Genomic DNA, 13,832 nt, shown 5'->3' with positions numbered 1-13,832 from the left:
AGATTTGTGAAGTGCGTGGAATGATTTCATCTGCGTAAATGGGCAAGAAAATAGTTCCAAAGAGTTGCATTAAAACTCGCAAGTTTTTGCACGATTTATCGTGCATTTAAAAGTCTTATTTCTTAATTTAATGCATGCGATCTTAAATATCCAATCAAATGTACATTGAATGCGTTTGTTCGGGTTTACCTATTTTATAGGCAAAATGGCAAGCTGAGCACTTCGCAGAGTTGTATGTGAGAGCAAGGAACGACAACTCTGCGTGGAGATTGAATATTTGTGTATATACTACATTGTACATAGACGGTGGGGGACTACACGATACTGGTGGTGGGAACGATAACCTTGTGTTCGTCTACATAGGCGGTGAAGATATACAACAACAACAACAACAACAGCATGGCCGCAAGAAACTGTTATTGTTGGCGTAAAATAAAACACTTTCAATAGCCTAAAATAGCTTTTTATTACATAATTAACAGATCAGGAAAACACTCATCCTCCCTTGTAACGTGTATACAAAAGAAAATCCACTTACCCTGATAAAAAACGGTGTACAGATTGTGTACTTTGTCTCACGTAGAACTTTTCGTGCTCGATTTGCGCGCTTGATCTGCGCAGTGAAATACCATATCCAATTACTTCGTCTTTTTCCGAGAATGATCGTGAATATATTTTTTTTTTCATTTTCTTTTTTCTGGAATGTCTTGTTAACGCAAAATAAAATAACAATATTTAAAAATATGTTTATAAATACCAAATATAAGGTCTTAAAAAAATGTCTCAAAAAAAAATTCTTCTTACTGTCTCCGTAAACACTCGTATCTTTTCGGCCTAGACCGTCAAGTGAGGAACTTATTCTCGCATAAATAGGGTAAACAATAAAAACTATATCATAGCCAATGCTTAGCAATTTTGCTTCAATAATATTTTTTGTACACTTTTTATGACACTGTCATGTTATATAGTGGTGTTCAGTATTTATAAGGCGGGTTATTGAGATCTGCGAAGAACTAATTTTATTGCGCATGAATTAAGTGGTAAATCGGAGTTTTGGGAATTTGGTTTTTGGCAGCCAGCCAATTCGGATAGGCTCAGAAACTGGTATCATTACTATGGCCTTGGGGCTACGCCCCAGGCCAAAACCAGAATTGTGTTTGTTTGTTGTATATGCAAATAAGGGATTTAAGGCAACAATCTTATGTCGAAGTTGTAGACGATTGTGATGATTTATCTGTGTCGATGATGGTTAAAGTAAAAATGTGAAGCAGATGATAAACTTTTTATTAGTAATTTACTTTAGAGGCGGTTTGAATTAAACAGAAAATAATATCATGGCTATATGTATACATACTTTATGAAACATTCTTAATAAAGTTTTTTTATTTTTTTTTAAGTTTGCTATCCCTCTTGATTAAACATTATACATTTCTGAAATCAAAAGCTTTAAATATTGGTCTGTATTTCACACCGCTTTAAACATTGGTGTTAATTTCACACCAATGTTTAAAGCTTTAGACTTCAAAGTCCACAATATTACAGCATGAGATGGTGACTTTCATCTCTTATTACACTGATAAAGGGTTTTTATAATTTATTAAGTGTGAAAATGTTAAAAAAACAAATAGTTTTTGTATAACATTACCTATCGGCAACGTGGGTTGCGGTAAGTTTAACGCTCTCCGACGCTTGCGTGGGTACTGCCCCCCTCCCCAAGTTTATACGTTTAAAATAGGTATAAATATAAGTATATATAACTTTATTGCCTCCAAATATATGAAGAGCTAAACAAATAATAAGACACACGTTTACAATTATTTACAAAAAGCATAAGAGTAATATGAATACATAGTACAATATCTTACAATTATTTAGCGATCAATGCAGTAAAAATTGACATGATAAAGTAAACTTATGTACACATATGTTTGAAATATTATTTATAGGCATGGGTTACCGTCCTTCGGCATTATCGCGGACAAGCCAGGTCATTTCCGAATACCTGGTTTCTCTGGATGGGTTTGTCACGTGTCTCCGGAGAATGCTCATCCACTGCATTTTTGTTCCATTGCTCAAGTACATATTTAGGTATTCATTTATGTTGTACTTATGCAGTAACCTAAATATATCTGCGGTAAACCCTTGGCATTGAGAATCATTGTTAAGAAATCGCGTCAGTCTATTTAGGATCACATGCTTGGCCAAGTATCTACACGGAGGACTGCATAGCTGTCCAAAAATGTAAGTTTTCTTGCTTTTACACATGTTTCGAGCGATTCAATATTTAACACAGCGAGTAAAAAGTCATTGCTGGTAAACAATTTAAATGACTGTATGTGTTTAACGCAATTCTGTGAGCTACATCAAGTCATTAAATGTCCATTTGCGTGTATGTATTCCAGAGTTCACACCCGTAAAGTGCTTAAGGTATAACCACTGATTAGTATAAAGTTTTAAGTGTAAGTGGGTTTAAACCTCCTGGATGTAACCCACTATTTAGTATGTTTAGGAACGTTCCTTGCAGTTTGTTGCTAGCGTCGTTCAATAATTTGGTTGCAAAAAGTGACTCGTCGCAAATAAGACCTATGTGGTTGTACACCTTTACTTCATTTAGTTGTTGTGTTCCCATAGACCACTTTCTTTCACGACAAGACCTTACACTGGCCTTAAAGGCGATAACACCACACTTGTCGGAATTATACTCGAACCGCCACTGCGTAGAATACTTGTCACAAATGGATATCATGCATTGTGGCTCGTGTGCGCATATCATTTATTTTTATTCAATTGATGAAAAAAAAATGTTTTTTAATCAATACTTGCTGCCAAAAAGCACTTAATGACTTGTATTTCGGTATTTCTAGTTTCAGTATTCGAAATAATTGAGATTTGCAATACTATACTTTCTAAATGGGCATCTTAATTTACTGGAAGACATGTTTTCAGTTAATGACACTCGTTTTGTTATGTTTTTCTCGACCGGTGTACAGGGAAAAATGAATAATCTTCAAAAATCATTGTTATGTTTTGAGATTTTACTACAGCGAGAAACTTGCGCGAATGCAGGTTACAATCAACTAAAGTAGCCAGGAAAATAACGTTTATCTAACAGTGATTTCTGATCTGTGTCAGGTTCTTTCTAACATATCGCATGACGTACCTGTTTTATATCTTAGAATGTTCTTTAAGAAAATGTAGGGTTATGGGGGTCCTTACTTGCAAAATGTTTATTTTTTTTACTGAAGTTGAAGGTTTTACATTAAATTATGTAAGGATTCGAATTAGTATATTGTCACCTGTCTACACTTTGAAACTTCCACTCTCATATGCTCTCTAGGGTACCTTAATCCCTTAAGTCAAAAAGTGAAATGGTGGTACTAGTAATAAATAACAGATCTACAATGGTATTTACTGATGTAATTGATGTACATATTAACACAAAATTATGTTCACTACATTCTAACTTTTGCGGTGCATTAATAATTGAGCCAATACTACTTCCGAGGTGGCGCTAAGGACCGGATGTTTTGAAATGTCACGGACTGTTCTACCGGATGAGTAGGTTTTATGGTTTTGTTCATCATATTTCGCATTATTTTAAAAATCGGGCAATGTAGTGCAATTTAGCGTAGATATGTCTTAACATCTTTGTTGTTTGAAGAGTGTATTACAATTAGGCTTGACCTGAACATGAAGCTAAATTTAAATCGGCGCTGGAGTTGCAGCTGCTTCCAGTGCGACCCTTAGAAGCTGCGTCTAATTGCAGGCGCAACGTCGCATATGACTGGCTTAGTACTTTGACCAATAACTGACCCGTATTTGCATTTAGAAACGACCTTTGGGAAGGAAATTGGATGCTGTTCATATTGTTTGTGCATATTCTAGCCTGAACATCCCTTTAAAGTTTTAGTATAAGAAATGTCTGGCACCTCCATGGAGTAGTCCACGCAATGGTTCTATTGCTCATAACATATCTTATATTTTTATAAAATATTTGTGGCGTGTTCAGAGACTTCCGATCCTAATTCGGCAAGCCTCCTTATAAGAAAAAAAAGTCATTTGAAATGAATAAGCTAAATGTACGCTTATTCGTGTTTGTATTGCCCGCTATTTTCTGTGATTTTTCCGTTTCACTTATTATAGTAATAGAAAGATCGGCACACATTTGTCTTGGAAATAATTTTCTATCAGACAAATAGTTTACTGTGAGTTTAAAATTCCAATGAGTTGACTTATTACTTCCCGTTTACATAAGTTGGCCATTCCTAATATTTAGCCACACAGTTCCTTAATACATTTAGATGTATCTTGTATTTAAACAACAAAAGTGTTAATCTTTTTATCAGCTTGACTTTTTATGGTTATATGTCCATAATAATGACACATTCCTATATCGTTACAACTGAGCACGAAAGAAAAATGGCGATCGTGACCTTTCTTAGGTCATGTGATATTCTGTGTTCATTTTATGAATGAAGACGTTCGGAACAGTTTTATTATGATTTAATATAGGGATAATACACGTTTTCGAGGGCATGATCATCTGCGGGCGCTCGAAAAATCCGTTCCTGCCCGAGTGCGCACGAGGGCAGGAAAGGATTTTAAGAGCGCCCGCAGATGATCATGTCCGAGAAAATGTGTATTTTCGCTATTATTGCATAAACAAATCACACATACCAAAATAAATTAAAATAACATTGAAAATAATGTTTTGTTCATTCGACATCGACAAAATAATTCGATTATTTCAATACAGTTCAAGGTTGTGTTTTACATATGCCTCACTCGGTCATCATCCGAAATGACGAGGCTTCACCTTCGAATAGGCAGTTTACGATTTAAAATGTGTTTAAACAGTGGATTTATGCAAAGTTGAAATGCAGCCGCGCAAATTAAGAAACGAGAAATTATTTTGGAATTTACAGCAGGATCGTTGAAGGTACATAATCACTTAAATTTACAGCATAGTCTTTTGAAAGTGTTGAGTAAATAACCTTAACTTCATTTACGTTGCCAATACAATAAAGCTGTTGTCAAGAGAGTGCAGATGGTATAACTTGAAAAGTGGATTGAAATAGGCATTGCCATTATCCCTGCATGCATGAGGAAACTGTTGCTTATTCAGTTCCCCATTTATGCTTGGAAAGTCGTCGAAGGCAGGAGAAGGGAAGTAACTGCGTGTGGACCAGATTATGGATATGAAAAACACATAACAGGGCTTGAACGGCACGTGAATCGCCTTGTTAATGCACGATTTCTTCCGTTCAAGCCCTCATTTGCCAAGTTTCTGCACCCCACCAGAGGGCATTATAGATAGAGTTTATGCAATAATAACTAATTTCTTATCACAATGCTCCAGCGAATATTTGTCTTAAACAAAAATCATAAATTTTCTGAAAAAAATCCTATCTAGAAATTCTTCATACAGTTATTTCTATCACTGTTCAAATATTGAAATTGAGATGTAAATTTTATTTTGACAATAATAGATTAACATACAGTCCTTTGGACGTGAAAAATGACACTATGATATTTAAAGATATTATGTACAAATTGTCATTAATAATGGCCAGTATTGATAACCCAAGTTATTGAATATAAGGAAGCATACATCATAACATGTATGTTACATAGCTTTGTTTGGGTCTTTATAATATTGTTCTCCCATTTCAATCAAGTTGTTTGAGACTAACTATGTAATTCTATTGGTCAGTAATGCAGATATTATGGTATTTGAGACCTCGTAGAGCCGTCAAACAATAAGGACTTACAATTAAGTGACATACATACCGATTTTGCACACACATGTCACCGTCATTATATACATGCGATAAATTGTTCAAAAACCAAAACAACCAATTCCAGCGGGAAGAAAAACGTAATATTACATGATAAATGATTGTTAAAGTAAACAAGAAGCATTGATAAAAGCAATGGGTCCTGGTTGATGTTTTGACGGAAGCAATAATCCTTTATCGAAATATCTAACTAGCTCATAAAACTACATCCGCACAATATTTTTGTTTATTAATCAAACGCACAAATGTGCAATTTCGACGGTATGTTACAGAATGCTTTTGCAATAAACATACACTTTAAATGATTCAATGATTAAAAGTGTGTTGAATTGTATAACCTATAATGCGTTAAGTTATTATCTATAATGATTACCATTTATTTTAAAAATAAATAAGTGATTGCTAAATTATTGCATATTTTGATTAATTGCTTAATACTTTTGAAAAAAAAAATACTTTAAAACGAATAACAAATATATAATTAATAGGTTTTGAATAAAGAAATAAAGAAAAATACATTTTATAGTGTTTTACTCGATAAACTCGATATGCGTTTTATCGCATTTAGATATTCATCATACACAAATTACAGCCGTTTACAGGAACTGAATTTGTCAAGTACTTCAGTCAATTAAATAAAAACAAAACAGCTCAACATTCCATATGCATTTAAATGCATTGCAAAGTCAGCAGAACTTAGTATCGGACACAATGAACACTTGACAGTCTCCCATGAAACCGACTGTACATATGTTGGAGATTTACGATAAGTGGATTTATTGATGGATGAAAGTCTGATATTGTTTTGTGACAAGGAAACATTCGAACCATTTATCGTCCTTCTAATAGTTTCACTGATATCTTATCACGTGTATTTCTTACCATCACATCATTGTAAAAAAATGGAACGAATATTATGAATCTGATTGAGTTTGTAACCAATGTAGCTGAACGGTAAGTTTTCATTTATACTGTTTTAACTTTCGTTATCTGTCAAAACTCAACATATCTGGTTCTAAAGCATTAAGTACAATCTGTAGAATAGTTTAGATATTGTTGAGTAATACATATTGAATGAACTGAAATAAAACGTAAGATCACTTACATGTTTGATCATCGACTGTTTATGTACGGTTTACATGATTACATGTTATAATTCTAAATCATCAATGTATCGATTTTAATGCGTTGGTTGGAATTATGGACGTTATTATGTTCACACAAACGATGCATGCAAATGATTATTTGTTGAGACTTCGGCTTAAAAATGAATATGACAGGTTGTAATATGTTTGATTTGCGTTACTCCAAAACTGAAACTAGTTTTTATAATGGGACTTATTTTGTTGCAAAGACATTTTAATACTTTTACATAAATATGTTTGTTTATATTCGTATAACTCTATTTGTTGACGATTCTTTGATCATTTTAGCTCCATTCATTTGATTTCCTTTGGTTCGAATGCAAGTTATTCTTGGATACAAATAAGCATACCGACCCGTTTACTTGATGTTAAAAGCAAATCTGTCGTATCAAATGTAATGAATACAACTGATCTTTGTAAATTTCAAAATATTAGAATATGTTTTTATTATAATACAGATTATGGCGTGTATATCCTAACTAACGTTATTCTTCCTGTTGATCAAAAAGCAACTATTTCGTATATAATGTAATGAATCGAACTGATCTTTGTAAATTTCAAAATATTAGAACATGTTTTTATTATAATACAGATTATGGCGCGTAAATCCTCACCAGCGTTATTCTTCCTCTTGATCAAAAACGTCTATTTCGTATATAATGTAATGAATCGAACAGATCTTTGTAAATTTCAAAATATTAGACTATGTTTTTATTATAATACAGATTATGGCGTGTATATCCTCACCAACGTTGTTCTTCCTGTTGATCGGTTTGCTGGGCAAGTTGAATGAAGCACATTTGATTGATTGTTTTCCATGTGAATGTGCTTCTAAAGAAGACAATGATCTGTACAGAGTCGACTGTAGATCGAATCATAATCTAGAAGGTAGACTACCGGACTTCAAGCACATAAACGAAAGTCAGATTCTGTCCCTGGACATGTCGCATAGCAACCTTGTAAATCTTACGGACAGAACCGATACACCTTTTCGAAATTACAGTAGCTTGAAGGAGTTGTATTTGATAAACACTTCGATAAATTCGATGTACAATGACAGTGCGACACTGCAAAGCAAATTTATCGGGTTGCAAAAGCTAGAATATCTTAATATCGCACATAATGAACGATATTCAGTTACCAATGAAACCGACAGTAACATCTTCGAAAGATTAATATCTCTGAAGAAACTCATTATGTATCAAGCAAATTTAATATCAACGACTCCACGTTCTGGTTATCCCGGAGAAATCTTGAACAAACTTCCTGCCTTAGAAGAAATATGGATCGATGGATTCTCAATTGTTTCATTTGGGGAAGAGTTCAAACATATGCCCAACCTGAAAATTATTAGGATATCAGGCGATTTAATTGAACCGATATGGGATTATCTTGATTACTGCTTCGTGCAAAACATTACCGATGGTCTTTTAGTCAATTTGCCTTATGTCACCAATTTATCAATTATCCACTGTAACGTTTTGCATATCTGTGCAAACGCTTTCAAAAATATGATAAGCCTCCGCATGCTTGATTTGTCTATGAATTATGCATTGGGCTTGGACAATCCGTTCAACAGTTTTAAAAGTTTGAATTCGGACGTTGAAGTACTCATTTTAGACAGCCTTAAGGACCACACCGCCATAGACTGCTCTGTCTTCATTTCAAGGAATATGATTGAATCAATTCAACACATCTCACTTAAAATGATTTCCCTTGATGATAACAAGATAAGTTCAATCGATAAAGATGCGTTTTCGTTATTTCCTAAAACTTTGGAATATATCAGAATTAGACGAAACAAATTTGAATTCGGTGTGTATATGTTTTATGCATATCAACTTTAAAACGTAAGAAGACTTGAAGCATCGTATTCGCACATGGGACTTCCGTTCGCCATCTTGCAAGATTTTGATAAATCAGATTATTCAACTGATTTTCTGTCTGAATATATAAATTACACATCAACTAATGCGTACAATAACACTAAACATCATAACCGTTTAGCCGTTATAGGTAATCAACATTCTAAGATTGGACATTTCAAAGCCAAAGATTGTCCAAAACCGCTGTTGTATATTCCAACAATTAAAATAACTGCATTTCTACCACCGAAATTGGAATATTTAGATATCAGTCATAGTAAAATTGGCTTACCAATATACGACTTTTATATCGATCCAAATAATTCCGTTAAAATAATCAATGCTTCTTATTCATTGCTATATTGCTGGGCAGGACCTATTCACGGTGGCATAAATGTCGAAATAATAGATCTGAGCAACAACTTTTGTTCTGTCTCTAATGAAAATGTCTTTATTAATTTTCCAAAACTGAAGCGTGTGCATCTCCAAGGCAATTATCTTTATGATCTTGTCAAACATAAGAGCATTTTTAATTCAAATTCGGAACTTGAATACGTCGATTTGTCCACAAATAAAATAAATAACATACATCCCAACTTTTTTAAGAATCAAACAAAAATGCGATGGATATATTTGTCTAAAAATAATTTAATTGAGTTTGACCACAGACTAGCTCACATGTCATTTTTAAACGTTTTAAATCTATCAGAAAATCGCATATACACTTTGAGCAACACTTTGCGATCGGATCTTGATGACATCGTTTCATCCAGGAATAACGACACTTTGACAGCTGATTTGTCTAAAAATTTTATTGCTTGTTCATGTGACAACCTAGAAGTATTAGAGTGGATTCTTGAACACACAGCGCCAACCTCCAATCTCCTATCGGTGAAAATATCAACTTGTTATTACATTCACAATATTTCGGCCCTTCCATCACCAATAGCCATATGGACTAAGAACGATTTAGTATACCAAATTACATTCCTTCAAAAGTTCTGCACCTCATACTCGTCGTTGTTGATAACATTGGTCGTTATTTTATTTGTTGTCGTAAATATTATCGTCGCTTCTTTCATACACCGGTTAAGATGGAAAATTCGCTATTGGTACTATGTTGGGCATAGTAATGATACAACATCTAACGACTATACAGCCCTTGACAATTCGTTGCGATTTTCACGATTCAAGTATGCCATCTATCTAGCCTACGAGGAAGACGCCCGTGAATTCGTTTTGGAAACATTGAAACCAAAACTTATTCAATTTGAATATGTTGTGTTTGTGCATGACGACATTTTGGATGGACTACCGCTTTGCAACGTGCTAACAAAATCTATTCACGCGAGTCGAGTTGTTGTGTTTATTCTCTCAAACGGTTCAAGACAGAGTTTGGAATGGAATATAGCTGCACATATTACAAATGAAGAATCGAATTACAGAGGAAAACCGATATCTCTGGCGATGTTTTACAATTCCGACTCAACTCAAGGACTTCCGGAAAATCTGCAGCTATTGCGACATGATGCGTTTATTGATTACCCAAGAAACGGTAGCGATGGGGAAATAACAGCCTTTTGGGAGGATTTAAAAACTAAAGTGAATGTCATCGTCAAAACGACATAATGTCAAGCACATGTTAACTATATGGTACAGGTATATGAACACTTATTTCGAGAGCGAAAGAAACTCCTGAAATTTGATTTGTGATTTTTAGTTTTATATATCGCTTCTTGAAAGCGTTTAAATATCGGAGGACCAGATTTAACAAATGAGCGCCAACACAACAAAAGTGATTTTATACACTATTCACCGTCGCAACATTGTTTGAATATTTTTTCCGTGGTTCTCTTTTCAAAATTAGAATAAACATTATTTACCGTATCAATGTTGTGTCAATTTTATGTTTTTTCCGTGGTTCTCTTTTCAAAAATTAGAATAAACATTATTTACCGTATCAATATTGTGTAAATTTTATATATTTTCCGTATTTCTCTTTTTTAAGTTCTCATATGGTGATGGGTTGGTTGTAAAACATAAAAGTAATATTAGTTCAATCTACTTTTATCTCTTTTATTGCGACCTTACCTTAACAATTATTTATGTGAGCATTATTTTGATATGTTTTGGATTATTGAAGCCATTTATCAGAAACTTTTTACTATTGTCAATAGACGTGTATTAAGTCGTAGAATGTATTTTGTAAGGTTTAAATGAAACGGAAAACGTATAATATTTATTGTCACAAAAATACCGGTTGTCCTTTGCATACAATTTAATCTTTGTCTTATCACTGAGTGGAAGCGTACAATGAACATTGCTGGATCGGTATCTAAGTGTTTTTAGCAGACATCCCATTACATGTATACAGTTACATACGAGAAGGAACATTGTGATATCCTGTTACTAATTGAGAACTTAAATTAATTAATTATTTAGCCGAATGTTTATCGTTCAAGCAATGACAATTGTTGCGGAAAATATTTTAAGGCTCGTTGATGAAGTAGTTATTTTAAGCTAAGATTCATTTTTATATGTGAGCATCGTGTACGTTTTATCTATGTAAGATAGCTTTTGTCTAAGCTTAATTAACTTTCGGTTGAAAAACAAACACGCTTGTAAACTTAAGCGTGGAGCATAGTCGTAGCATTAACATGAACATGTGTTCATTATAATTGTACAATTAGACTGTAAATTGATTGCTATGCGCGTTTGAATATCTAGAAAGAAAAAAATACGGCTGGAATTGAGAATGTTTGATTCAGATCTAACAACGCGCACATAAACATGTCGAGCTCATATTAACTTGCTTTCAATATGAGGTTATTTATAAATGCGTTTATTTATATGTGCTTTCATGTTTTACGAATAACAACATTATCAAAAATCCAGTTTGTTTAAGTATAATATAAACAATTAATAGTGTTGATGAATGGCCAACTGCAATTGTGGTGTATTCATTTCCGGCAGATGCGTGTCACGCGTTTACATGTATTATGTACTTGTAACAACATTCATTCGACTATGAAACAATCCCCTTATTCATGTCATAACTTATGGGTGTTTCTGAGAAAATAATGACATGACCATGATTGCATAATTTTTGTCCACGTAAATGCTTAAATATTTGTGATTCAAAAAATCATCTATAATAAGACTGTTATTGTTTTCCTTCGGTTTCAATTCTTATAAGTTGTGGTTTAATCTTTTAATCAAGTCTGCTTTTGTGGACGTGCACCTGCATACTACCTGCATACTACCTTCATACTACATCTCATTTTTTAAAGTTGGTTTATGGTTCAGCTTACAAGTTCCATCACCAGTTAAAGGTTAAACTGGTTAAAGTTTTACTGTAGTTTGCAGTTATGCCACAAGGGATGTAACTTACCAAAGTATCCCATTTGTAAGTATCAAAACCCAAAGTCGTAGTTTTTAACGAGAAGCTACAGCGCATGCATTTTATATTATTGCTATATAAACGCTATGTAAATTGTGTGTTATCAACATTATATGGACTTAAAGACCTCATTTAATGTCAATAAGCCATTTAGATGACTACTGCAGTTGGATTTAACAAACTCTGGAATTGAGTGTTTGTGTCCTTTCCTCTTGATATACACCTCATTAATTAGTTAACTTATGAAAAAAAATAAGATGACGGAAAAATAGACGCTATGCACATAATCGTATTAAAATATAACCTGCATTTTTTTTTACAAAGATAACCGACCCCAATGTTTGATTGTTTTAATTTGTATAGCCAAGACATCGGCTAGTCTTCAACTTGGCTAATTACGCTTTAGGAAGATCCGAATCCGTGTAGTCCATTTAAGCTGTTCCACAGTTTATAATTGTATTATTATTTTTTTTAATCAAATATTGATTGTCAGATTTCCTAATCTCTTCGACCAGTGATTTTACTATTCACATGGGCCGTCTTTGTTCTTTAACTTTTCTTGATCATTTATTCATATGAAAAGCGACACAATATGCATCAAATCACAAGTACATTTTAAAAGTAATCGTTACTAAAAAATTTAAACAAATATTTTCCCAATAATTTTCAATATTTAACCTCGCCTAAACACGTTTTAAATATATACTTGTGATACTATTGAAGATAACGAAGGATCGTGAAGTCCACTAGATGCTCGTTTGTAAAGGTAATCGAACACAGCTTCTCGTTAACTATTCTATACACATATTACGTAAACTCATAACTAACAAGTATACAGTAAATTAAAACACTTCACACAATATTAGGTTGCAACAAATAAGCGTCCCAATTGACATTTGAAAGCATGTTAACAAATGATAACTCACTTTATGTTCTATGAAAATGATAACTCACTTGACGTTCTATGAATATGAAAACTCACGTGATGTTCTATGAAAATGATAACTCATTTGATGTTCTATGAAAATATGAAAATGATAAATCACTTGATGTTCTATGAAAATGATAACTCACTTGCTGTTCTATGAAAATGATAACTCACTTGATGTTCTGTGAGTGTGTGTTTCATTGTTTTAAGATCCTCTTCGTCCTCTCGACGTCACTTTTATGAGACTTTAGCGTTATGTTCTATGCGTTAAATCGACACTTAACTCGATTTTTAAGAGGTTAATCTCAAGTTAAATCAATAAATTGATACATATCAGAAATTGCTCGTATTTATTATGAGTCTGTAAATAATGTAGTATTTGCCATATGAAGGTTAAATATTTAATTTTATGCTTCAAAAGAAAGGAAGTTTAATACAACAGTTATAAACAGTAATAAAACGTCATGAAGCAATACCTTTATTTCAACAGAGACTTGTGTATAATTTTGTACTTTTGTAAATTATATCAATCCCAATTGAAAAAACATACAATTACAACTGGATTAATCATTATCATACCAGAATTTAAAATCACAACTGAAACAAAATGTCGAGTAAAAATGAACAATGATCGATTGTCATTGCCGTAACTCCGGGCATTCATTTAAATCTGTTAAATTTAGTTGAGAACTGCAA

General features: G+C 33.2%; 1 protein-coding gene across 2 annotated transcripts; it reads left to right on the top strand.

The window, feature by feature from the left end:
• Positions 1–6,498: 6,498 nt before the first annotated feature.
• Positions 6,499–10,768, top strand: LOC127845512 (toll-like receptor 4). 2 transcript variants are annotated; one of them, XM_052376499.1, is made up of 2 exons: positions 6,499–6,752; positions 7,669–10,768. In XM_052376499.1, the coding sequence occupies exon 2, from the start codon at positions 7,672–7,674 to the stop codon at positions 8,788–8,790; it is 1,119 nt and encodes a 372-aa protein (XP_052232459.1). In that variant the 5' UTR covers positions 6,499–6,752; positions 7,669–7,671; the 3' UTR covers positions 8,791–10,768. The 2 variants fall into 2 exon arrangements, with proteins under 2 accessions (XP_052232459.1, XP_052232458.1); XM_052376498.1 differs by having other exon boundaries at positions 6,530–6,752.
• The last annotated feature ends 3,064 nt before the right edge of the window (positions 10,769–13,832 follow it).

Source organism: Dreissena polymorpha, chromosome 9 (assembly GCF_020536995.1).
Source record: "Dreissena polymorpha isolate Duluth1 chromosome 9, UMN_Dpol_1.0, whole genome shotgun sequence".
In the NCBI taxonomy this organism is placed as follows: domain Eukaryota; kingdom Metazoa; phylum Mollusca; class Bivalvia; order Myida; family Dreissenidae; genus Dreissena; species Dreissena polymorpha.
The sequence above is the reverse complement of the archived record's forward strand: the minus strand, read 5'-3'. Positions and strand labels throughout refer to the sequence as shown.